This window comes from Acomys minous (assembly GCF_964271855.1).
Source record: "Acomys minous genome assembly, chromosome: 3".
In the NCBI taxonomy this organism is placed as follows: Eukaryota; Metazoa; Chordata; class Mammalia; order Rodentia; family Muridae; genus Acomys; species Acomys minous.
In genome coordinates, this window is record NC_140485.1 from 66459749 (window position 1) to 66479592 (window position 19844).

Consider the following 19844-nt stretch of genomic DNA (forward strand, 5'->3'; position numbering starts at 1 on the left):
GTGACTTAGCTGCTGTTGCTGCTATTATGGCTAATTATATGGACCCCACCCCACGGTTGGACGCATTTCCCCCAGCATGGCCCTTCTGCTGGCGAGACGCTGCTCAGCAAACATTAGTTGCCTTGAATTTTAAATCATCACAAAGCTGCCAGGCTTGGCACTGTAGGACCAGGAAAAAGCAATTCGGAAACCAGACAGAAAGCAAGCAGGGATTTTATTTCCAGCGAGCGCCACCATCACCCCCGTGAGGGTCAGACAGTCGCCTTCTTCCCGCCCTACTTCCCACCCCGCTGGGAAAAGTTCTAGTGAGTAAGATGGTGAGGAGATCGGGGTCGGTTTCAGCCCTGGTTCTGGGCACGAGCTTCTGATGCTGTTTATGGCAGCGTCGTTCTGGGCAAATCTCAGGTCTGGCTTTTTAGACGCAGCAGCTTAAAGAAGCCTTTTTGTGGGCTCATGCGTGGCTCAGTTGGTAGAGAACTGGCCTAGCATACTCAAGGCCCTGGGTCCCATCCTCACTCAGCAAGGCAGAAACTAAAGATGGTGTTCCATACACCACCTGTAATGACAGTGCTTGGGGACTAGAGGCCGGAGGATCAGGAGTTCAAAGTCATCCTTGGCTACACAGTAAGTCTAAGGCCAGCCTGGGCTATGTGAGATCCTCTCTCAAAATCAAAAGCAAGATGAAAGCTAAAAGCCCTTTGGGGGGCAGATGTGCACAGGCATCCGTGGTCTGTACAGAGACAACACTCAGGAGTCTGTGCACCTTGGGTGTCTTTTAAGTGGAAACCCTCCTCAGCTTGGATGGCATGTCGCCATGGTGACGGATCTTTCAGCTGGCCTTCGCTTTGGCTGCACTGACCAGAAACCCCAAATAACACCCTGGCTAGACACCCAAGAAGACATAGCAAGTCTGAGTAGGCCGAAGTTCTATGACATCATCAGACTCCTGTTCTACCGGCGGTCACCTCATGGGACCAAGACAGCTGCTTTGACTGTCGCCATCACACTCACATACATAGAGTAAGAAGGCTGCCCTCCCCAGCTGGGCCAGCTTCCATCAGGAACCCTTTTGACAAGTCATCTACACATGTCTGCTAAGACCTCATTGGTTTCACATAGACACAGCCGCCTTCGCCTGCAAAGAAGGCCGAGCACTGTAGGTTCTTAGCCAGGTCACTGGCATGGTCGCACAGAATCCATTTGTCAGGAGGGAAAAAGAAGGGCGAATAAAAGATGCGTGGTGGCTGGCAAGCGGGGGACATGAAAGGGACAGATGGCAGTGCCAATTTTAGACTAAAGCTTTATTGATTTCCTGCAGCTCAGGGTCCAGAGATGGCCTTGGTAAGCGTGCAGAAGGACAGACTTAGGGAAAGACCCTGGTGATAGATAGCTGGCCGGCCGCTGGGACCTTTGAGAGTCTCCTTTGTATAGGAGGACACCCCACCGCCTGCTTTCCCTGCAGTGGGTACAGTCTCTCCCTGGCCACCACAGTGCATTAGTAAGGAAGAAACAAAGCCAAGCCCTGGCCTCCTCATCTAGAAAACCCACACAGGAAAGAGGTCTTAACTCTCCGTACTTTGCAAGTGGAGCTGGGCTGGGGAACCACGGGATAAAAATGGGAGACTCTGGAGGTTGGTGCTCCAAGAGCGAGTGAGGTGCCTGAGTCGATTTTCAGCCTTTTTTTTTTTTTAATGACAAAGGGTAGTGTCTGTTTACTGCAGAATTTCAGAAAACATTTCTCTTGAGGTCCTGAGGAGCAAAAGAAATCAGACTGGGGCTACTCCAGGCAGGCATCTTCCAGATAGTAGATGTCGTGGGTGCAAAGGCCCTGAGGCAGGGGAGCAAGGATGCTTTAGAAATAGTCAGGAGATGCATCTGGCTGCCTTTGGGAAGTACAGGGAAGGAACAATGGCGGGCAGAGCTGGAGAGAGAGGCAACACTGGCGCTGTCGAGGCTTCACAGAGCATGGACTGCCTTTAAGACGATCCTCCGGTGCAGCAGGACAGGATAGTGGTGGGGCCAAGGCAGGGAGAAGGTGGGAAGTGTAGCACAAGGGTAGGCTGTCGCTCTAGCACGCTTCCCTACACATTAGCTGTCACTAGGATGATTTTTTTTTGTGTGCCCCAGAGGACGTCTGACAGCATCTCGAGACGTTTTGTTTATCATAGTTTGGGAAGGCTCATTGTCAGCTAATGTGTGGAGAAGTGCATGATGCTGCCACACTTGGACCCGCGCCCCACAACAGCTATGAGGCCGGGAAGTCCTCACAGGCCTTACATGGGGTTTTGATAATCCGCTGTCCCCAGCTGCCACGGCTTCAATTTGTTCCTCAAAGCTCCTGGCTGAACACAGGATCCTCAACGCAACTTACGCGGTTGCAGAATAACCCTTTGGTGAAGGGATCCATGCCACCATTCACACAGAACCGGTTCTTGTGGAAAGCAAGCCCTCTCTCAACCTATCTTCCCCTTGTCAATTGCCCCTCACCTTGGGCCAGGATGTTAGCAATCAGAGATGGAACTTGACAGCCCCTTAGCCATGGACTTGCTGGTTACAGAGAAGCAGGAATCTCAGCAGGAAGGAGTGAATGAACCGAGCTGCCTCCTGTGGAGCGGTGACTCACACGGGCCAGGCCCCAGCCTCCATCCCTGGTGAATGAACGCCAGGCCACAGAGCCTTATAAGAACTAGCTCCTTATTTCAGGCTGATGCGATCTGTTGATCTTCCAGTGGCCCCACCTCGCCAGGTCTGCAACACAAGCATCTCTGCCCCGTCTAGCCAGCTCCAGAGAGCTGTGCCCTGTGTAGCCCTCCAAAAAACCTACCCTTTGCAACCCAAGAAACTGGATCTTTAAAAATCCCAAAATAGAGTTCAGAAAGTTACACATCACGTCTGTCTCCTTTTTTTTTTTTTTTCTTTCTTTCTTTCTTTCCCTCCTGGGGCAAAAATGAGTCAGAATTCTTGTTACAGCTCCAGAGCCGCCTGGCCATTTGGTGGGGGCACAGGGAGGGTGGGTAGGGGACATCTCACCTTAGTGCAGTGGGGTGCCAACTGGCTCAGCCCTGGCTTGCATTTCACAAGTCCTGCCCTCCGCTACTACTCCAGCAGCTTGGGAGGAATCTTCCAGCTTTCCTTGCAATGAAAGACGAGAGGCCAGCTCTTATGACTCGCCCAGATGGCCCATCTTTTGGTGAATCGTTTATGTGGAGTCAGGAGGGGCTGTGTCATTGGGGTCGGGGGACGCAGAACAGAGCTGCCAAGGGCTATCCTGCAGGAACTCAGTCCTTCTCCTTGGAGCATGCTCAGATAACTGCACAGCGTTCTTTCTGTTTCTCTGAAGGGGAAGAGGTTGGAAAGGGTTTTGTGCTGTAGCCCAAGTTGGCTTTGAACTCCTGCTTTGGCTTCTCAGAGTGCTGGGGTTATGGGCATGGGCCATCTCTCCTGGCTTTCATGGGGTTCCTGAAAGCTCTTTTCATTCCTTAGTTCCCCCTCTAGGGATGTGCTCTCTTCTTCTTGGCTTCTCAGAGTCCAGCCTGTATAGACACTTGCTACCTTGTCCTTCGATGTCAGGCCAGGACCCTGCACAAGTGACCACCAGAGAGTTGCGTTTGAAGGATGCTTCTCCCACCTGTCTGGCTTTCTGGTGACCATGTGAGCCATGGCATGGCTTGGCCTCCCCTTCCCCTCACCAGATCCATGGGGGTTCTGCCAAATTGCTGTCTTTTTGACTTAGGCTCAAGGTTGTAAACTTCATTTTTCCAGCCTCAAGTTTGACTCCTTTCTTGACTCTGGGTGTAAGTGGCCAGGTATATGTCTCTTTCACAGGGGTGGGGAGTATGGGGGGAAGCATTCCTGCAGATCGGCCTGGAGAGCAGGGAATTTAGTTAGAGTCTGCAAATGTGGGGACTCTCCCAGACTGGAATTAGCCTCTTCCCTGGGGCTTTGGGAAGACGAGCCACTCCCTGTATTAGTCAAGAATAGCCATCACATGCCACATAAGATCAGTCTGCTCAGTCCTTCAGCAGTTGCCTAGTGCACGCCTACACGTGCCAGGTGCTACCCAAAGCACTGGGGCAGAGTTGGATGAGCTTTATTCCAGGGAAGTAAGCGAATGCATAATTAAAAGTTGCTACTGCAGCCAGGCAGTGGTGGCGCACGCCTTTAATCCCAGCACTCGGGAGGCAGAGGCAGGCGGGTCTCTGGGAGTTCAAGGCCAGCCTGGTGTACGAAGTGAGTCCAGGACGGCCAAGTCCACACAGAGAAACCTTGTCTCAGAAAAAAAAAAAGTTGCTGCTGTGAGGAAGGGACTAAGCTGTGAGATGCCGAGACTGCCCTGTTTTAGCCGGGCTCCTCAGAGAAGGCCCTGTGCTTTGATTAGCTTTACCAAGAGGAGATCCTCCACTGAGGAACTGCCTGGGTCAGACTGGCCTGAGGGTGTATCGGTTGGCGATGGCCTTGAATGTTAATCTACGCAGGAGGACCCAGCCCACGGATGGTGGCACCATTCCCTAGGCCCTGAACTATTTAGAAAGTTAGCTGAGCAGAAGCAGGTTTGTGATCCAGCAAACAGCATCCTCCATGGTCGGTGCTATACTTCCTTGCCTGTGAGTGAGTTCCTTGGGCAGATTTCATGCTATGTGGAATAGTTAGTGGGGCCCTGCCTTCAGGTTCCTGCCTTGGCTTTCCTCCAGCAGTGGACTATGTAAGCCCATTGGCTTTTTGGTTAGAGTGATTTATCACAGCAACAGAAAGAAAGCACGGGACCTCTGCATTTGGGTGGATCCTGAAGGGTAGAGGAGAAGGGTCGGGGACAGTCATGGGAAGACCCAGAGGACGAACACAGGAGGCTGAGGGAAGAACATGTACGAAAGGCTCCAAGGTAAGAGAAACTCAACCTGTTTAAGGAGCAGCAAAGAGGTCATGTGGCCAGACCAGGACACAGGAAGCTGAAGCTGGGGGTGGCGGCCAAGCCCGGACCACACCGGCTTCTGCAGGCTGCAGGCAGGTCTTGGAGTTTTCTTCCAAATGGCCCTGAAGAGCATTGTGTTTTAGAACGGAGGGATGGTCTCCAAGTCTAGAGGCTAGAGGAGATCAACTCTGATAACCCGGAGTCTCCCAAGCCGGTGGTGGGGGAGGAGTCTGAGCAGAATGCCCCATGTGTTGAGTGTTGGGGTAGGAGCTTTTACAGACAGCGCCAGCTCCTCCCCGAGCCCTTTCTCACAGATGCGGAAACTGAGGCTAGGACATGGAAACCCTTTCTGACTTCCAACACCGTAGGGAGCCAGGTGCTTGGCAGTAAACTGATCCAGACGGCTACCCACAAGTCATCGCTTTGTGGACCTTATGGGCTCTGGGCGAGGAGAAGCACAGAGAACAGCCGGGAAAAGTATGGGTTTGGCCTCAAAACAACACACACCCAAGGGCACACAGAAATTGATTTCCAGAGGCTTGCAGACTCAGCCACCTCTTGGCCTGGAGTAGGCTGACGGGACCTGTAGAGGTGTGTCCCCCAACCTGGGTACGGCCTCCAGAGGCCCCTAGGTTCTGTAGAGGTATGCCCCTCAACCTGAGTACGGCCTCCAGAGGCCCCTAGGATCTGTAGATGTGTGCCCCCCAACCTGGGTACGGCCTCCAGAGGCCCCTAGGATCTGTGTGCAGGAGGCCAAGGGAGCCGCCCCCAGCCTGAGTCCGTGAGCTCACATACCCTGCTCAGGGTCTCCACTGTTCATGGGCATGGTGATTGGAAGCAAATTTTGCCGCCTGGGGCTGCCAGCCTCCCCCCCCCCCCCCCCCCCGCCCCGCCACCCCGCCACCCCCTAAGCTTACTGCGCACCGGAATCTGCTTCTAATTTCCGCTAGTGTGAGAAATGGAGAATGACTTGACTCTTAATTTAGAATATGAAGAGAAACTGACACGGACCGGTTTTGGGGCCCTGCAGACTATCTCCTTCTCCTTCTCACAGTCCCGGCGTGTTTGAAAACGTACCCCTTCCTGCAGCCCCAGGTTCCTGGGGTCTCTATTCAGCCTCCGCATGCCCATGGTCTGTGGCACCTACTGTATACTGTGGGTGGACACAGTTCCTGTTTTCATTGTACTCTGGACATGCTGTCTCCCCTGCTGGGAACAGGGCAGGGCAGGTACCAGCTGTGCAACCAGCCTGCTCATGCTGAGTGACATGCATTGTGGGACACAATGGTTGCTGTAGCCAGGCCAGTTTTTTTTTTAATGGAAGAGGAAGGGCTGGGGGAGGCATCAGCCCCTGGCCCCCACCTGTCCCTACCTGCTACCCTGATCACACCTGAACTCCAGGCTTCCTGTGGAGGATGAGACGGGACAGCTAAGCTGCCACCCTTGGGGACAGTGTCCTAGTGGGGGAGGCAAGGAGATGAAATGAACACACCCTGCCATGTGGGGCGGTGATAGACGCAGGTGGGTGGCGGGTGAGGTGCAGCCAAGCAGGTGGGTAGAGAGTGTTGAGGGTGTGGTGCCCTGTGGGGTGGGGTCGAGAGCAGCAAGGGCCAGCCCTGAGCGTGTAGGGACAGCCATCCCAGCAGAGGGAGAGGTTAGCATGGAGGTCCTGGGTGGGAGTGTGCCCCGCCTTGTTCCGAGCTCTCTGAGGCAGTGGGAAAGGAGAGAGGGTATGTGGGGAAGAGGGTCTCACATGGGGGGACTTTGCCTCCCCCATTCCCCCATGTATGTATATGTGTGGGTATGTATGTACGTACATATGTATGTATGTATGTTTGTATGTATGTATGGTGTGTGTGTGGCATGTATGTATGTGTGTGTATGTATGTATGTATGTATGTTTGTATGTATGTATGTATGTATGTATTCATTCTGGTGTGGCCAAGTGAGCATTTAAACCTGAGGACAAAATTAAGTGATGTTCTGCAGGAGTCAGCTACCTTGCTGCTTGAGGCAGAGTCTTTCACCGGCCTGCGGATTAAGCTCAATCATGCCAGAATCTACCCATCCCTGCCTCTCCAGCACTGAGGTTACATACAAGCACTCCTTATCACTATTCCTGGCTTTTAAAAACTGAATTCTTGGTGTTAAACTCAGGTCCTCATGCTCGTTGAGCAAGATATTGTGTGTCTCCTCAGCCAAGGGCTTTGGTTTTCGGTGGGAGTGAGACCTCTGTTCTTGAGAGATTCAAATGGAAGAGTAAGCAGGCTCTGGCCAAAAATCGTGGAGGTCATTGTAGCCACCACCATGTGGCATATGAGATGGAATGAAGGCAGCCAGCCAGCAGCTTCTTTGATCTGAGAACCAGGTGGCAGACTTAAGTGGCAGTTAGGAAATTAGATGGAAAGGACTCTGGGGGGTGACCCAATGGTAGCGAAGCAGAAGAGGCAGAAAGTGCCTGGTGTGTGTGTGTGTGTGTGTGTGTGTGTGTGTGTGTGTGTGTGTGTGTGTCTGTCTGTCTGTCTGTCTGTCTGTCTGTCTGTTCCAGTGTGTGCATGTGAACTGAATGAGGGTAGAGTGAGATTAGGGTGGCAGATATGAACTTTGACTTCCATATCCAAAATGAAGCTCAGAACTTCGGGGCTCTGTCTGTGTTGCTGAAACTCTCCTACCCACATGGCTCTGTGGCTGAGGACTGCAGTAAGGCAACCCCGGGGGCCTCTCCTTCAGCATACAAACCTTGAGGATGGTACCCTCTCCCTAATAGCCCAGATTCAACACACACAAAAATGCTACTTAACATTGTTCACGTTTGATTTGAGGCAAATTCAAAACAGTTCCTTTGGCTGGCAGCCAGCTTGAAAATCAACCCCACGCTTCAGGGCTGAGTCATCCCGCTCCCAGCACAGATGTGGTCCTCGATGTACGCCAGCACTGCCTGGGACGGCTCAGCTTGATGGCACTGCAAAAGCAATATGAAGGCCCCTGATGGGGGCACTTTGAACTTGAGCTGGGGTCTTTCCTCAGGCTGGCAGTGTGTGTGCTCTCATCCTCTCCTGATGCTGGGCAGCAGGGGTGAGATGCGGCCTCTGGCTACTCCCTGGCTCCACATGTGCCATGTGGATCGGCTGAAGACCCTGTAGGGTCCCTATGTGCAGTACATCTGCCTTGTATACTCATCTCATCTTTCCTGACCGCCCTGTTAGGATGCGCCCGCTGGACACAACCATTTGGTGCCTTGTGAAACAAGATCCAATGATGAGAGGGAATGGTTATACTGAATCATTAGATGAGCTGATATGTAGACCACAACCCCCCAAATGTGGATCTGCGTACTTAAGAGAAAGGCGCACATCTTCAGCCATGTAAGAGGAAAGCGCTTTGGAGGCCTGTGGAGCAGTGACGACTGTAGCTGATAGTACAGTGTATGGTTTTCAAGTGGCCAAGAGGCTGGGTGTGGCAGACCTGCCTGCTTGCTGGCCTGCCCTCCCAGCACTTGGCAGGTGAAGACAGGAGGATCAGGACTTCAAAGCCAGCCTCTGATGCACAGCCAACCTGGATTATATGAGACCCAATCTCTCTCTCTCTCTCTCTCTCTCTCTCTCTCTCTCTCTCTCTCTCTCTCTCTCTCTCACACACACACACACACACACACACACACACACACACACACACACACACGGCTTCTGCTTCCCAGGATTGTGGGCATGTCAGCCATCTTCACTTTCATCTAGAGTAGGGTCACTGTTTTCCTCCAAGCTCTGTTCTACCAGCAGCTACTATGAGAGCACGCAGAGCACCATTCATCCAGTGGGTCGCAAAGTAACTTTCCTTGGGTTGAGCCTAGCTCGTTCATTCAGAGGCTGCGATGGGAACACATGGCGGACAGACAGTCTAGTCTCCAAAATCTCTCCCTCCTCTGATCTGATTTAGCTAAGTGAGCAAGGCCAGGGTGGGATAGCTTATTAACCCCGCGTGCCTTTGCCTGTAGTTTGCTGGTCCTGTCACCTTAATGGGAAAGTGTATTATGGAGCCACACTAGACTGCAGCATGACCATGTGTCACCCGTGCCCTGAGACCCTTGTGGAGTGTGCACAAACACACTGCATCCCAAAACTGTCAGTCCCCGGGGTGTCATGCGCAGTAGAAGTGTGGACCCCCAGGGCGTGGAGCCTCCTTCCCCACCAAGGCCACTGGGGCTTTCCACCTAGTCGGTCAGAGGCAGCCTCAATGCCCCAGGCCACCCACAAGACTTGTCCTTTGGAGAAGCTGGGGACGGCCAGAGAACCACGTGACAAAGCTCTCCCTGCGATGAGGACAATGACGAATGTGAAACTTTGAGAAGATGAATTGGGTTTGTGAGGCCCCAGTCACTCCCTGTTGGGAGAAGGGGGTGGAGTGGCCACACACTGCCCTTCTCAGACCTACAGGGAGCTCATGGGAAGGCTGCGGTTCCAAGCTATGTGGGGCAAAAGGGCCCTGCGCACCAGTAAGGGAAGAGGGTTGGTCACATTGCCACGCAAGGAAGACCAGTTCTTACCTGCTGACTCTTCCTGCTAGGGCCCCATGCCTGTGGCTGTTGAGTGTCTCCATTCAGCTGCCCCAGCTTGTTTGGGAGGGGGTTGCCCTTCCCACCTATTTTTGGCTCCTCCGTTGGGGTCTTTAATTGAGCCATCAGTGACATCCTCTAAGGGGTCCGAGAAGTATTACCTCGTGGTACCTGCATGAGCTCTGGTACCTGTGAGGCTAACCAGTGAACCTGCGGAAGGGATGTGCGGAATGAGCACACCCCTCATTGACTTGAGCATCGGGCCACTCTTCCAGACTCCCACTACTCTTAAGAAGTGGGCTGGAGGTGACGTGCGCGTGGCATTGAAGCTATGGAAAGCCCAGCTCTGTCTATTGTAGCAGGCTTCCCCATCGGCCAGAGGGCGGCTTGACGTTCCAAGATGTCTGTGGCTTCTGAAAAGGAGAGGAGGGAGCTGTCTCTTTTGCACGTGTAGAAGGGAGGGCGCGCGCATGTGTGTGCACAGGTGTGGAGGTCAGAGGCCAACACTGGCTGTCATCCTCGGGTGTGGTCCTTCTCGGTTTTTTGAGACAGACGTGTGGATCTTGAAGTTCACCAACTCGGTTATACTGGCTGGCCAGTGGATGCCAGGGATGCTCCTGTCTCTGCCTCCCTGAGCTGCGATTACGCACGCGTGTTTTTTTTTTTTTAATGGGATATCTCTAGGCAGCGCAGGCTGGACTCATTCTTTGAACTCCCTCCCCTGTGCCTCCCGAGTGTGGGGATCACAGGTGGAAGTTTCCATGCCCTGCTCAGGCATCTCTGTTGAGGAACAACCACTTGGCCCCTTCCAACTGCTTGTGTCCCCTGCCTTCTCCTTGTGTCTCTTGCCACTCCTTTTCCGTCTTCCCTCATTCAGCCAGTTGTCCCCTGGCGCCAGCTTGCATTCCCCCTGAGGACCCGTGCTCTCCTGCCTGGAGATGTAGATGAGCGAATTAGCCATTGTGTGGAGAGTTTGCCTGGCGGGGAAGCAGCCGTGGGACCAGACAGTGGTCACACGCGCTGGCTCTGTCGCAGTGTTGACTGGGTGCGTGCGCTGTTCAACCTTGGCAAGCCTTGGTTTCTTCACGTGCAAAGTAGGTGGTGGCTGGGCGGTTCTCGTCAGTAGCGACATTGTGATGTGTGTGAGCCACTGGGTGCCTCGTTTGGTACGAGGGAGGTTGCGTCATGAGCTGCAGTGTCACTGCTGAAGGTGGAAGCTCCGCCAACACACGCTCGCTAGCCGTCGGAACAGGGTGGGTGAGCTCCTCACTACTGTGGAGCTCAGGCGCAGATGTGTCCCCAGAGCCAGGAAAACATAAGTCTGAGTGCAGTTGCACTCACTCATAATCCTGTGCTGGAGAAGCAGAGACAGAGACAGCCAGACCGCTAGCATTTGCTGGCGGGCTAGCCTAGGCTATGTGGTGAGTTCCAGACCAGGGAGGGACCTTGTTTCGAAAAAGTTGATGGTGCCTGAGGGATGATACCCAAGGTCCTTGCTACACACACACACACGCACACGCACACGCACATGCACATGCACATGCACACGTACACACACACGCACACATGCACGCACACGCACAGATGCACTCATGCACACATGCATGTCCAGACACACGCCTTTCCATTTGGTGTTTGCCAGTTGTGTTAGGAACTCTTTCTATGAAGGCTGGAGACACCAAGTGATGTCAGCTGGCTTCTGAAATCCCTGGGCATGTGATGGTTCCTTTTCACAAGGCTGAGGGAGCCCAGGCCTAGGTCTCCTTGTGGTTTATCTGCAGAAGAAATGCAGTGAATATCTGCATCCGTTCAGAGACAGTGGCGCGTGCAAAGGTCCTGAGGTCAGAATGAGCTTGGTGTGTTGAGGCAATAGGAGGAATTAAAGCCTGGAAGGGTGGAGGGAGGAAGCAAGGCTGGGCTGGGCTCGGGTTTGGGGAGATTCAGGCGGCAGCCAAGTTAAGACTTTAGTCTGAGGCCGCAGGAAGCCCTCTGAGGGTTGTAAGCTGGGGAGTGCCCGGATTTGATTTGCATTTTTAAAAGATTACTCAACTCATCTCTGAAAGACCAGAAGAGGCAAGCAGTGTGCTGACAGACGCACTAATGGGAAGCAATGCAATGGCCGCTCGCTTCGGAGCGCCAACAAGGATGGAGTGGCTGCACTTGATTAGCACACGTCCTCCAGATGTTCCCCATGTGTCCCCTCGCTGTGCAGCTCTGCTCTTGTCACGGGAAGAGGAAGCAGCCTGGCACTAACACTCACAGCCACCCCTGCCAGCCTTTCTTCTGTCACCGTGGGCCGTGTTTACCTCTGATGAACCAGGGAAGCCAATCAGGAAACACGCTTATCGTGGTCCCCACGCAAAAGCCCTCACAACGAGGAACAAGTTTCTCTCGGTGCGCCCTTCCTTTGTTTGATCGGTGCCACCCGAGAGCAGTGGGCGATCTGCAGACAAGTGACTGGCATTTCACCTTTGCTTGAGGCTGCCACTCCTATCGGTGCTGTGGGTGTCAGCCCGGCGGGCAGGCCAACCCTCAGCTTGACTCCCATGCCCAGCCTGCCTCCGTGTGGCGTCTAGCAGGGGCCCTGGAGCCTATACCACTCAATAGAAGACTCTGGAAAGATGGAGGGAAACGGATAGTCACCACGGGCCACTGAGGTGGCTGCTGGCCACATGTGGCTAGTGAACATTTAAAATAAGCTGAGCGAGACCCAGAGGCTCTTCTCGTTGTACTCTGTTGCCGTGATAAAACACTTGGCCCAAAAGCAAGGTAGGAGGGACAGGACAGGAGCGCCTACAGGAGCTTGAAGCAGAAACCTTGGAGGACTGCAGCTTGCTGCCTCACTCACAGGCTTGTGTTTATCCAGTGTTCTTACATAGCACACACTCACAGGCCCAGGGAATGGCGGTGCCCATAGAGACTGGGCCCTCGGACATCGGTTACCAGTAAAGATGACTCCCATTGAGCCTCCCTTCTCAGGTGACTCCGGCCGTGTCCACTGTGATGGTACATGTGTGTGGCCAGTGGCTCTGCACTGAGCAGCATCGTTCTAGGCCAAGCATCGTCCCCATCACCCCGGAGCCTTCCTTTGTTCTTTTGGTTGGTTGGAAAGTGACAGGAGATCCTGCTGAAGTCCTCTGGGACCCGCCACTTGTCATGGGCCTCCTCAGTTTGCAGTATAGGAATGGAGGAACGGGAGCGTCAGAGAGGAGGCAGGAGCATGTCATTATCTCTTTTTGGTTAAGATATACCTAATTATTTATTCCTCTTGTACCATGCAGTATGACGTCACTGTCCTCTTTGGTCACCTCTGCAGTCTTGGACTCCTTCTCCCCTCACGGGGGTCACAGTGTGGTGGTCTGTGTGGAGCACATCTTCCCACACCCCTTTCTCTTGCCCGTGGATATGTAAATAGGTAGAAATGTTCTGTATTGTTTTATAAGTTGTAGGTTTTGACACTTCCCCCTCCTCTTAAAAAATGCATTTATTTACACCCCGCAGCTTGCTTGTGAAAGTTGGAAGAAAACCTATGAGAGTTGTGGGTCTTCTGGAGAGCATCTCAGATCCTCAGGGTCGGCAGCAAGCGCCTGTACCCACTGGGCCGTCCTCTGGTCCCCCCTCCCCCCCTGCCCCCCTCCCCCCCACGCCCCCCCCCCCCCCGCCGCCAACAACATAGAGTAGACTTTTTGGAGTCACTCTGTGGAATAGATGCTTTTGAAACTGCTGCTTAGAGTTGCGCTGTCTGAGCCTACCACGTTAGCCCAGTGTTTGTGGACCTCAGAGTCTGTGCTTTTATTTGCTTACAGCTTTCCTGTGTGCGTCTCCCACGTGCATGAGGAGTCTCCGGGTTGTATGTTGACCGGTGCATGACTGGGTCACAGCGTGTCTATTGTCAAGTTGGTGTGTGTGTTTATTGGCCGCAACTCCAGGGCCCTTCATGATGGTGATGCCACATTGGGGGCGGCTGTTGGAGGTGGGGCTCCGCCTCAGCACCCTTCCTGTGGACACTGTTCAAGAGTCCTCATATCATCCACGGGCTGGCCTTCTGTTTGCCAAGCATGACGTGTATTTTCCTTGGGTCTTTAGTTAATTTTGACTTGATTGATTGCACAGTTGTCTTGTTCTTTCTTTCTTTCTTTCTTTCTTTCTTTCTTTCTTTCTTTCTTTCTTTCTTTCTCTCTTTCTTTCTAAGTATAAAATCTAACTGGGATATTGTCAGGTGAAAAGTGAGTTCTGTCTACAGACCTTCTCGGGACCCTGGTGACCTCTGGTAACAAGAGCTGTGTGAGTGTCCCAGTTCTTTCCTCCCCACCCCCATCCATTCCTCTCCCTCAGCCTTTCTCTTTGAGATCAAGGTTTCTCTGTATAATAGCTCCGGCTGTCCTGGAACTCATTCTGTGGACCAGGCTGGCTTCGAACTCACAGAGTTCCGCCTGCCCCTGCCTCCTGAGTGCTGGGATCAAAGGTGTGCACCACCACGGCTGACTCCGCCCACTTGCTCTCTAACCGCTAGAGTTGTGCTTCTTCTCATCGTGTCTATGTTCCTGTTGCTTTGTTCTTTCCCGGCGTGTTTTATTTTTCTTTCCATGTGTTGGTTACACGCACTAATTGGTTTCGCTATGGCATCTCTGTACCTATACAGTGTATTTTTAGCCTTTCCACCTGCCCCCCCCCCGTTACCTCTTCTCATTCGGTCCCCTCCTACTTTTATGTCTCTTTATTTACTTTGATGACCAGTGAGTTTTCCTCGTGCTGTTTACAGGAACATGGGCACCTACAGCAGCTATACCACGGAAGAAATGTCTCTCTCCCCAGCTACCACTAACTTCCAGCAGATACTCAAAGAGGGAAGTGGCCTCCTGAGTCCCTCCCCCACAGATGCTGTTACCAGCCAATGGGTTGCGAGGGTGGCTCAAGGGGAGGGGCTGCAGATTGTTTTCTGTCCTCACTTCCTGGACCCTTTGCCAGTGGTTAAGTGCAGTTTCTCCACAAATGTACTTCTGATCTGTATTGTTTCTTGTGGCTGATTTTTTTTTTTCCGAGACAGGGTGTCTCTGTGTTAGCCTTGCCTGACCTGGACTCGTTTTGTAGACCAGGCTGGCCTCGAACTCACAGCAATTCGCCTGCCTCTGCCTCCCGAGTGCTGGGATTAAAGGCGTGTGCCACCACGCCTGGTTTTCTTGTGGCCGATTAAAAGTCCAGTGTGTGTGTGTGTGTGTGTGTGTGTGTGTGTGTGTGTGTGTGTGAGTGAGTGTGTGTGTGAGTGTGTGTTTATTTAATGTATACGAGTGTTTTGCCTGTGTGCCACATATGTACCTGGCACCTGTGCACGTCAGAAGAGGGTGAGGGTTTCCTTGGAACTGGAGTTACAGGTGGCTGTGAGCCTCCATGTGGTGCTGGGAATTGAACCTGAGTCCTCTGCGAGAGCAGCCAGTGCCCTTAACCTCTGAGCCCCCTCTCTCTTGGCTCCTTAGCATCCATTTTAGAGGGAAATCCCTGTAACTTACTTGAACATTCTGTTCTGGCTGGACACCCAGCCTGCTTCCGGTCACGCGTCCATCCGGGCCGCACGGCAACCCCACGCTCCCTCTCTGCCCACGCGCTTCTCTGGTCTCTGGGGGTCAGGCAAGGGCAGCCATACCCTGCACACTAAAGGTTCTGTTTCCTCCCTTAGCTCCACGGCTACATGGAGAACAAGCCGCTGGGGCTTCAGATCTTCATTGGGACAGCAGACGAGCGAATCCTTAAGCCGCACGCCTTCTATCAGGTACACAGGATCACGGGGAAAACCGTCACCACCACCAGCTATGAGAAGATTGTGGGCAACACCAAGGTCCTGGAGATCCCTCTGGAGCCCAAGAACAACATGAGGGCCACGTAAGGCTGCGCGGGGAGTCGGGGCGCGGCTTCTTGGGAAAGGGAGCAGGGCCTGAGTGACAGGGTTGAGGGATCTCTATGAGGGCACCTCACAGTCACTGCTGGCGTTGCCGGATCTTGGAACGACCTGCCTGATTTTTCTATTTAAGAAGTATTATATGGCCGGGCATGGTGACGCACACCTATAGTCCCAGCTCTCACAGGAGGCAGAGGCAGGCAGATCTCTGTGAGTTCGAGGCCAGCCTGGTCTACAAAGCAAGTCCAGGAGAGCCAAGGCTACACAGAGAGACCCTGTCTCACACCCCCTCCAAAACCCAGGAACTAAAAAAAAAAAAAAAAGTGTCACATGAAAGCTGGACATAGTTGCACACACCTATAATCCTGTCACTTGGGGATGTGGATGGAGGCAGGAAGACCTGGAGTTCAAACTATCTTTAGCTACATATTGAGTCCCAGGCTAGCCTGGGCTGCATGAAACCCAGTCTCAAAAAATAGGACAAAAAGATCTGTGGTACCTAAAGACGTTTTTCAGTGACACACGTGTCAACATCAAAGAACTTTTCTTTTCTTCTTCTTTCTTTTCTTTTCTTCTTCTTTCTTTTCTTTCCTTTTCTTTTCCTTTCTTTTCTGAGACAGGGTTTCTCTCTGTAGCCTTGGCTGGCCTGGACTTGCTTTGTAGCCCAGGCTGGCCTCAAACTCACAGCGATCCGTCTGCCTGAGGGATTACAGGCGTGCGCCACCATGCCTGCCATCAAAAGAACCTTTTATAAGGAAATAAACTCAGGCATACAGAAAGGCCCGGGAGGGAGGATACTAGAGCTCCAGGGCTCCCATTGCCAACAGGGTCCATATTCTCTTCTCTGTCTCCTGTGTAGAGCTGAGTCCTCTGAGGGATGGGTTGATCATGTCCTTGGCTTTTACAGGTCTCAGTGGGTGTTTCCAAGGAGCAAGGGAGCTTTCTCCTTTGTTACATTCAAGAGTCCAGGATACTCTGGCATTTGCAGAATAGCCTTGGCCAGTTCTTCCAGCTGCCTAGTTGAGTTTTTCTGATGCTTTTGAGAATAGAAACATTGACATAAAAAATTTCCCTAGAGAAGCAATCTCTACACAGGAGATTTTTCTAAGTACTCTGTGAGTTTTCCTTTCCTTTCTTTCTTCTTTCTTTGTTTTCTTTTTCTTTGAAAAAAAAAAAAAACAACTCAGTATCTTGGTATACCCTTCTGGTTGTAAAACCCACGGAGCTATTGCAATTCCCCACTGTGTCTGGGTGGGGAGACGGTTAGCCACCTCAGGCAGGCTTGTGGGTGGCCGTTTGTGTTCGCTGAGATGGCTCTCATGACCTGGCCTCTCCTCTGCGCAGCATTGACTGTGCAGGCATCCTGAAGCTCCGAAACGCTGACATTGAGCTACGCAAGGGCGAGACAGACATCGGCAGGAAGAACACTCGCGTTCGCCTGGTGTTCCGCGTGCACGTCCCGGAGCCCAGCGGGCGCATCATCTCCCTGCAGGCGGCATCCAATCCCATCGAGTGCTGTAAGTCAGAACCCCCGGGGCTGGGTCTTTCTGGGGAAAAGGGCCACATGTGAGCGTCCGCCCTGGGCAGGTGGTCTACAGGAATCCACGGGACTTGAAAGGACATTTGGTCTGTGGTGACCAAAAGGGCAGACACTGCACCCAGGAGGTTTTGATCTCTGTTTCTGTTTGCTTATGGAGTTGTCTTGTGGCCTCACTGGGGGTGGGGGTGGGGGTGGGGGTGGGGGTGGGGGTGGGAGGAAGGACAGCTAATGGGAGCTAAGAGATGTTGATGGCTTTGTTTAGAAGATATGAACAGTTTTTTTTTTTTTTTTTTTTTTTTTTTTTTTTTTTTTTTGGTTTTTCGAGTCAGGGTCTCTTTGTAGCCTTGGCTGTTCTGGACTCACTTTGTAGACCAGGCTGGCCTCGAACTCACAGCGATCCGCCCAACTCTGCCTCCCGAGTGCTGGGATTAAAGGCGTGCGCCACCACGCCCGGCCGATATGAACAGTTTAAATATTGCACGTCTTTAGACCATGCAGACACATTTGCATTAAGTTCTTGGAGCACACGTCCCCTTCTTTCTTCTCATCCCACCCCCCCCCCCAACCTCAGCTTTGAGCTGTGACTCTGCAGATGCCGTGGAAAGGACTTGACCATGTGCTTACAGCAACTCCGGGTCGCTGCTTGGGACCATTATACCCATTTCACAAGTTAAAAGACTGAGTACACAGTACCTGTGCCCAGAAGAAGTGGGTCTGGGACTGGAACCCCAGAACCTTGCAGACAGTAGTGGCGTTTCACCCCTGCCTGCCGGCTGAGGCCTGTCTAGGGCCGAGGGCAGGGACCATGCCAAGCACTGGATATTCACAGAGCAGTAAGATCCTCTGCGCCCAAGAAGCTCATAGTCTAGTGAGGATAAAGGCTCCACCTGCCCCCTAAAGATGGATGTAAAGTTTAGAGGAAAATTTCAGAGCCTGGTACAAAAAATAAAGTTCTTGAGGAAGATGCTGGGCAGAGCACACAACTGGCTTCTTCCAGGCTTCAGAAGCAGTCACTGTGAGCTCCTGCTAGTTTCTGCAAAGTTTTGCTGTGATGCATGATGAAGCTTGCTTTTGCTCAGGGGCACACATGTGCACGTGTGTATGTACGCGTGTAGTACTGGGGATTGAACCCAGGACCTCCTGCATGCCAGGCAGCTGCTCTAACACCAGGCTACCTTTCCCACACTTGTACAAGCTTTTTTTTTTTTTAAATGAAGCGAGGATCTGACTAAGTTGCCGGTGATAGATTCGAACTCTCAATTTTCTTGCCTCAACCTCCTAAGCAGCTGGGATTCTAGGCCTGTGCCTGGGGTGGGGGGCAGATATCTGTTACAGTTTTGAAAGTTCAGCCATTCTTTTAAAAAGAAAAAAGGAGAGGAAAGAAACAGCGTTTCATAGATAAAAAACAAAAAAACAACAACAAAAAAAAACCCTGTATTTGCTCTTTCAGTCTGTCTTTAAGGACATTTTATGTTATAATCGCGTTTCCCGTTCAGTTACTTTCAATATCATCTCATTCGTTGTTTTACTGGATGTGGTAAAAGTTTGCTTTGACTGCTGTACATCAGTTTCCTGCAGTGGCCAGGGAGATGGAGGAGGGGAGGGTAACAGAAGTAGCTGAGCGGGGCGGACAGGAGGGTGCAGTGGAGACTGGGGACCACAGGGTGCCCTGTCCTTCCCAGGAGGCTGCTGGGAGCTGACACGGAAACATGGTTTCAACTGCCCAATTCCAGTTTTAAGAGACTGAACAGGGAACAGCAGCAACAAAAACTCCCAAGCTTAAAAAAAATGACAGCTGGGGAAGGAGAAGGCTCAAATGTAGATTCTGCACTGAGCATGCAGAAAGCCCTGGGTTCTCTCTCCACCCTGCCCCAAAAACATTCACAATGCAGTACTGATTTAAAAAATAGCAGTAAATTTAAGTTATACTCAGAGGGCCAGGGAGAGGCTCCCGTTTATCAGGTGGTCTTGAGCTGTGCATGAGCAGAGAGGGTAGGACCATGTGCTATAAGAGCAGTGGAGAAGAACTGAACCCCCCAGGCTGGAAGCAAGGACGGAGGGCAGCCTCTGCACGCACACTACCAGAGCCTGGCCTAATGGAAACCCGGGAAGGGCCAGCAATAGCTTGTCACTCATTCAGGCAAAGCTGGGCGCTAGTGAATCTGTGCTCAAGAGTTGGGAAACAAGAGAGCCACCAGCAGGGAAGCAAAGACAAAGGACTGGCAGCTACATCCTCACTCCTGTGCTCTGGTCTCAGGCACGGCCCTATCCTGTTTGATTTCAAAAGTCTCAGGATTGTTCTAGAAGGAAACACAGACTCTTCCTTCATGAGTTTTGGAGGTGTTGAGCTGACAGGGGCTCCTTCACGGTGTAGGCAGACCACCCTCAGGGTGGGACCGTGGTCGGCTGCAGGGTAGGGGACACGGAGGACGTGTAACTCTGCTTTCTCCTGGGCTCCTGAGGTCTTCAGGAGCCTCTATGAGCCGCCCTTCAGCAAGGTTGCCAAGGCATTCGGAAATCCTTTGAACCTTGCGATCTGTTGGCTCCCCCGCCCGTTTCAGCCACCTCATCTTCCTCCTTCTGACAGATAAGGGAACCTGGCCTTTCTTGGTAAAGTGATTCACCATTTTACTCAGTAGTAGCAAAGCCGGACTCCCAAACTTTCTGGTTCCGTGAACTAGCTTCTGTTGGCTTCTCTAATGCCGTTTTTCTGAGGGGTGGGGTGAGGAGCATCCTCAGCTGCTGGCCAGCTACCTACCGTCCCCCACTTCTCGTCCTGTTGGGTTTTATTGCCCCCTTTGGGTTCTATTCTACATCCATGTAAGGATGCTCCCTAAGAGTGTGCTTGGCTGAATTGGTTTGTTTTATTGCCCGTAGGCAGATAATGACTACATATTGACAATTAGTGACTCACACCCGTGGACACAGAAGGTGGAAGATAAATATTTATTGT

At 52.4% G+C, this 19844-nt stretch overlaps 1 protein-coding gene across 7 annotated transcripts in view; it reads left to right on the plus strand.

Moving 5' to 3' along the window:
* The window catches only part of NFATC2 (nuclear factor of activated T cells 2), a 133366-nt gene that overhangs the window by 55176 nt on the left and 58346 nt on the right, over positions 1-19844 (plus strand). For all 7 annotated transcript variants that reach the window (XM_084777932.1, XM_084777931.1, XM_084777933.1 and 4 more), the window contains exons 4-5: positions 15133-15335; positions 16696-16868. In XM_084777932.1, coding sequence (XP_084634058.1) covers positions 15133-15335; positions 16696-16868 — 376 coding nt within the window. The remainder of the gene's footprint in view (positions 1-15132; positions 15336-16695; positions 16869-19844) is intronic.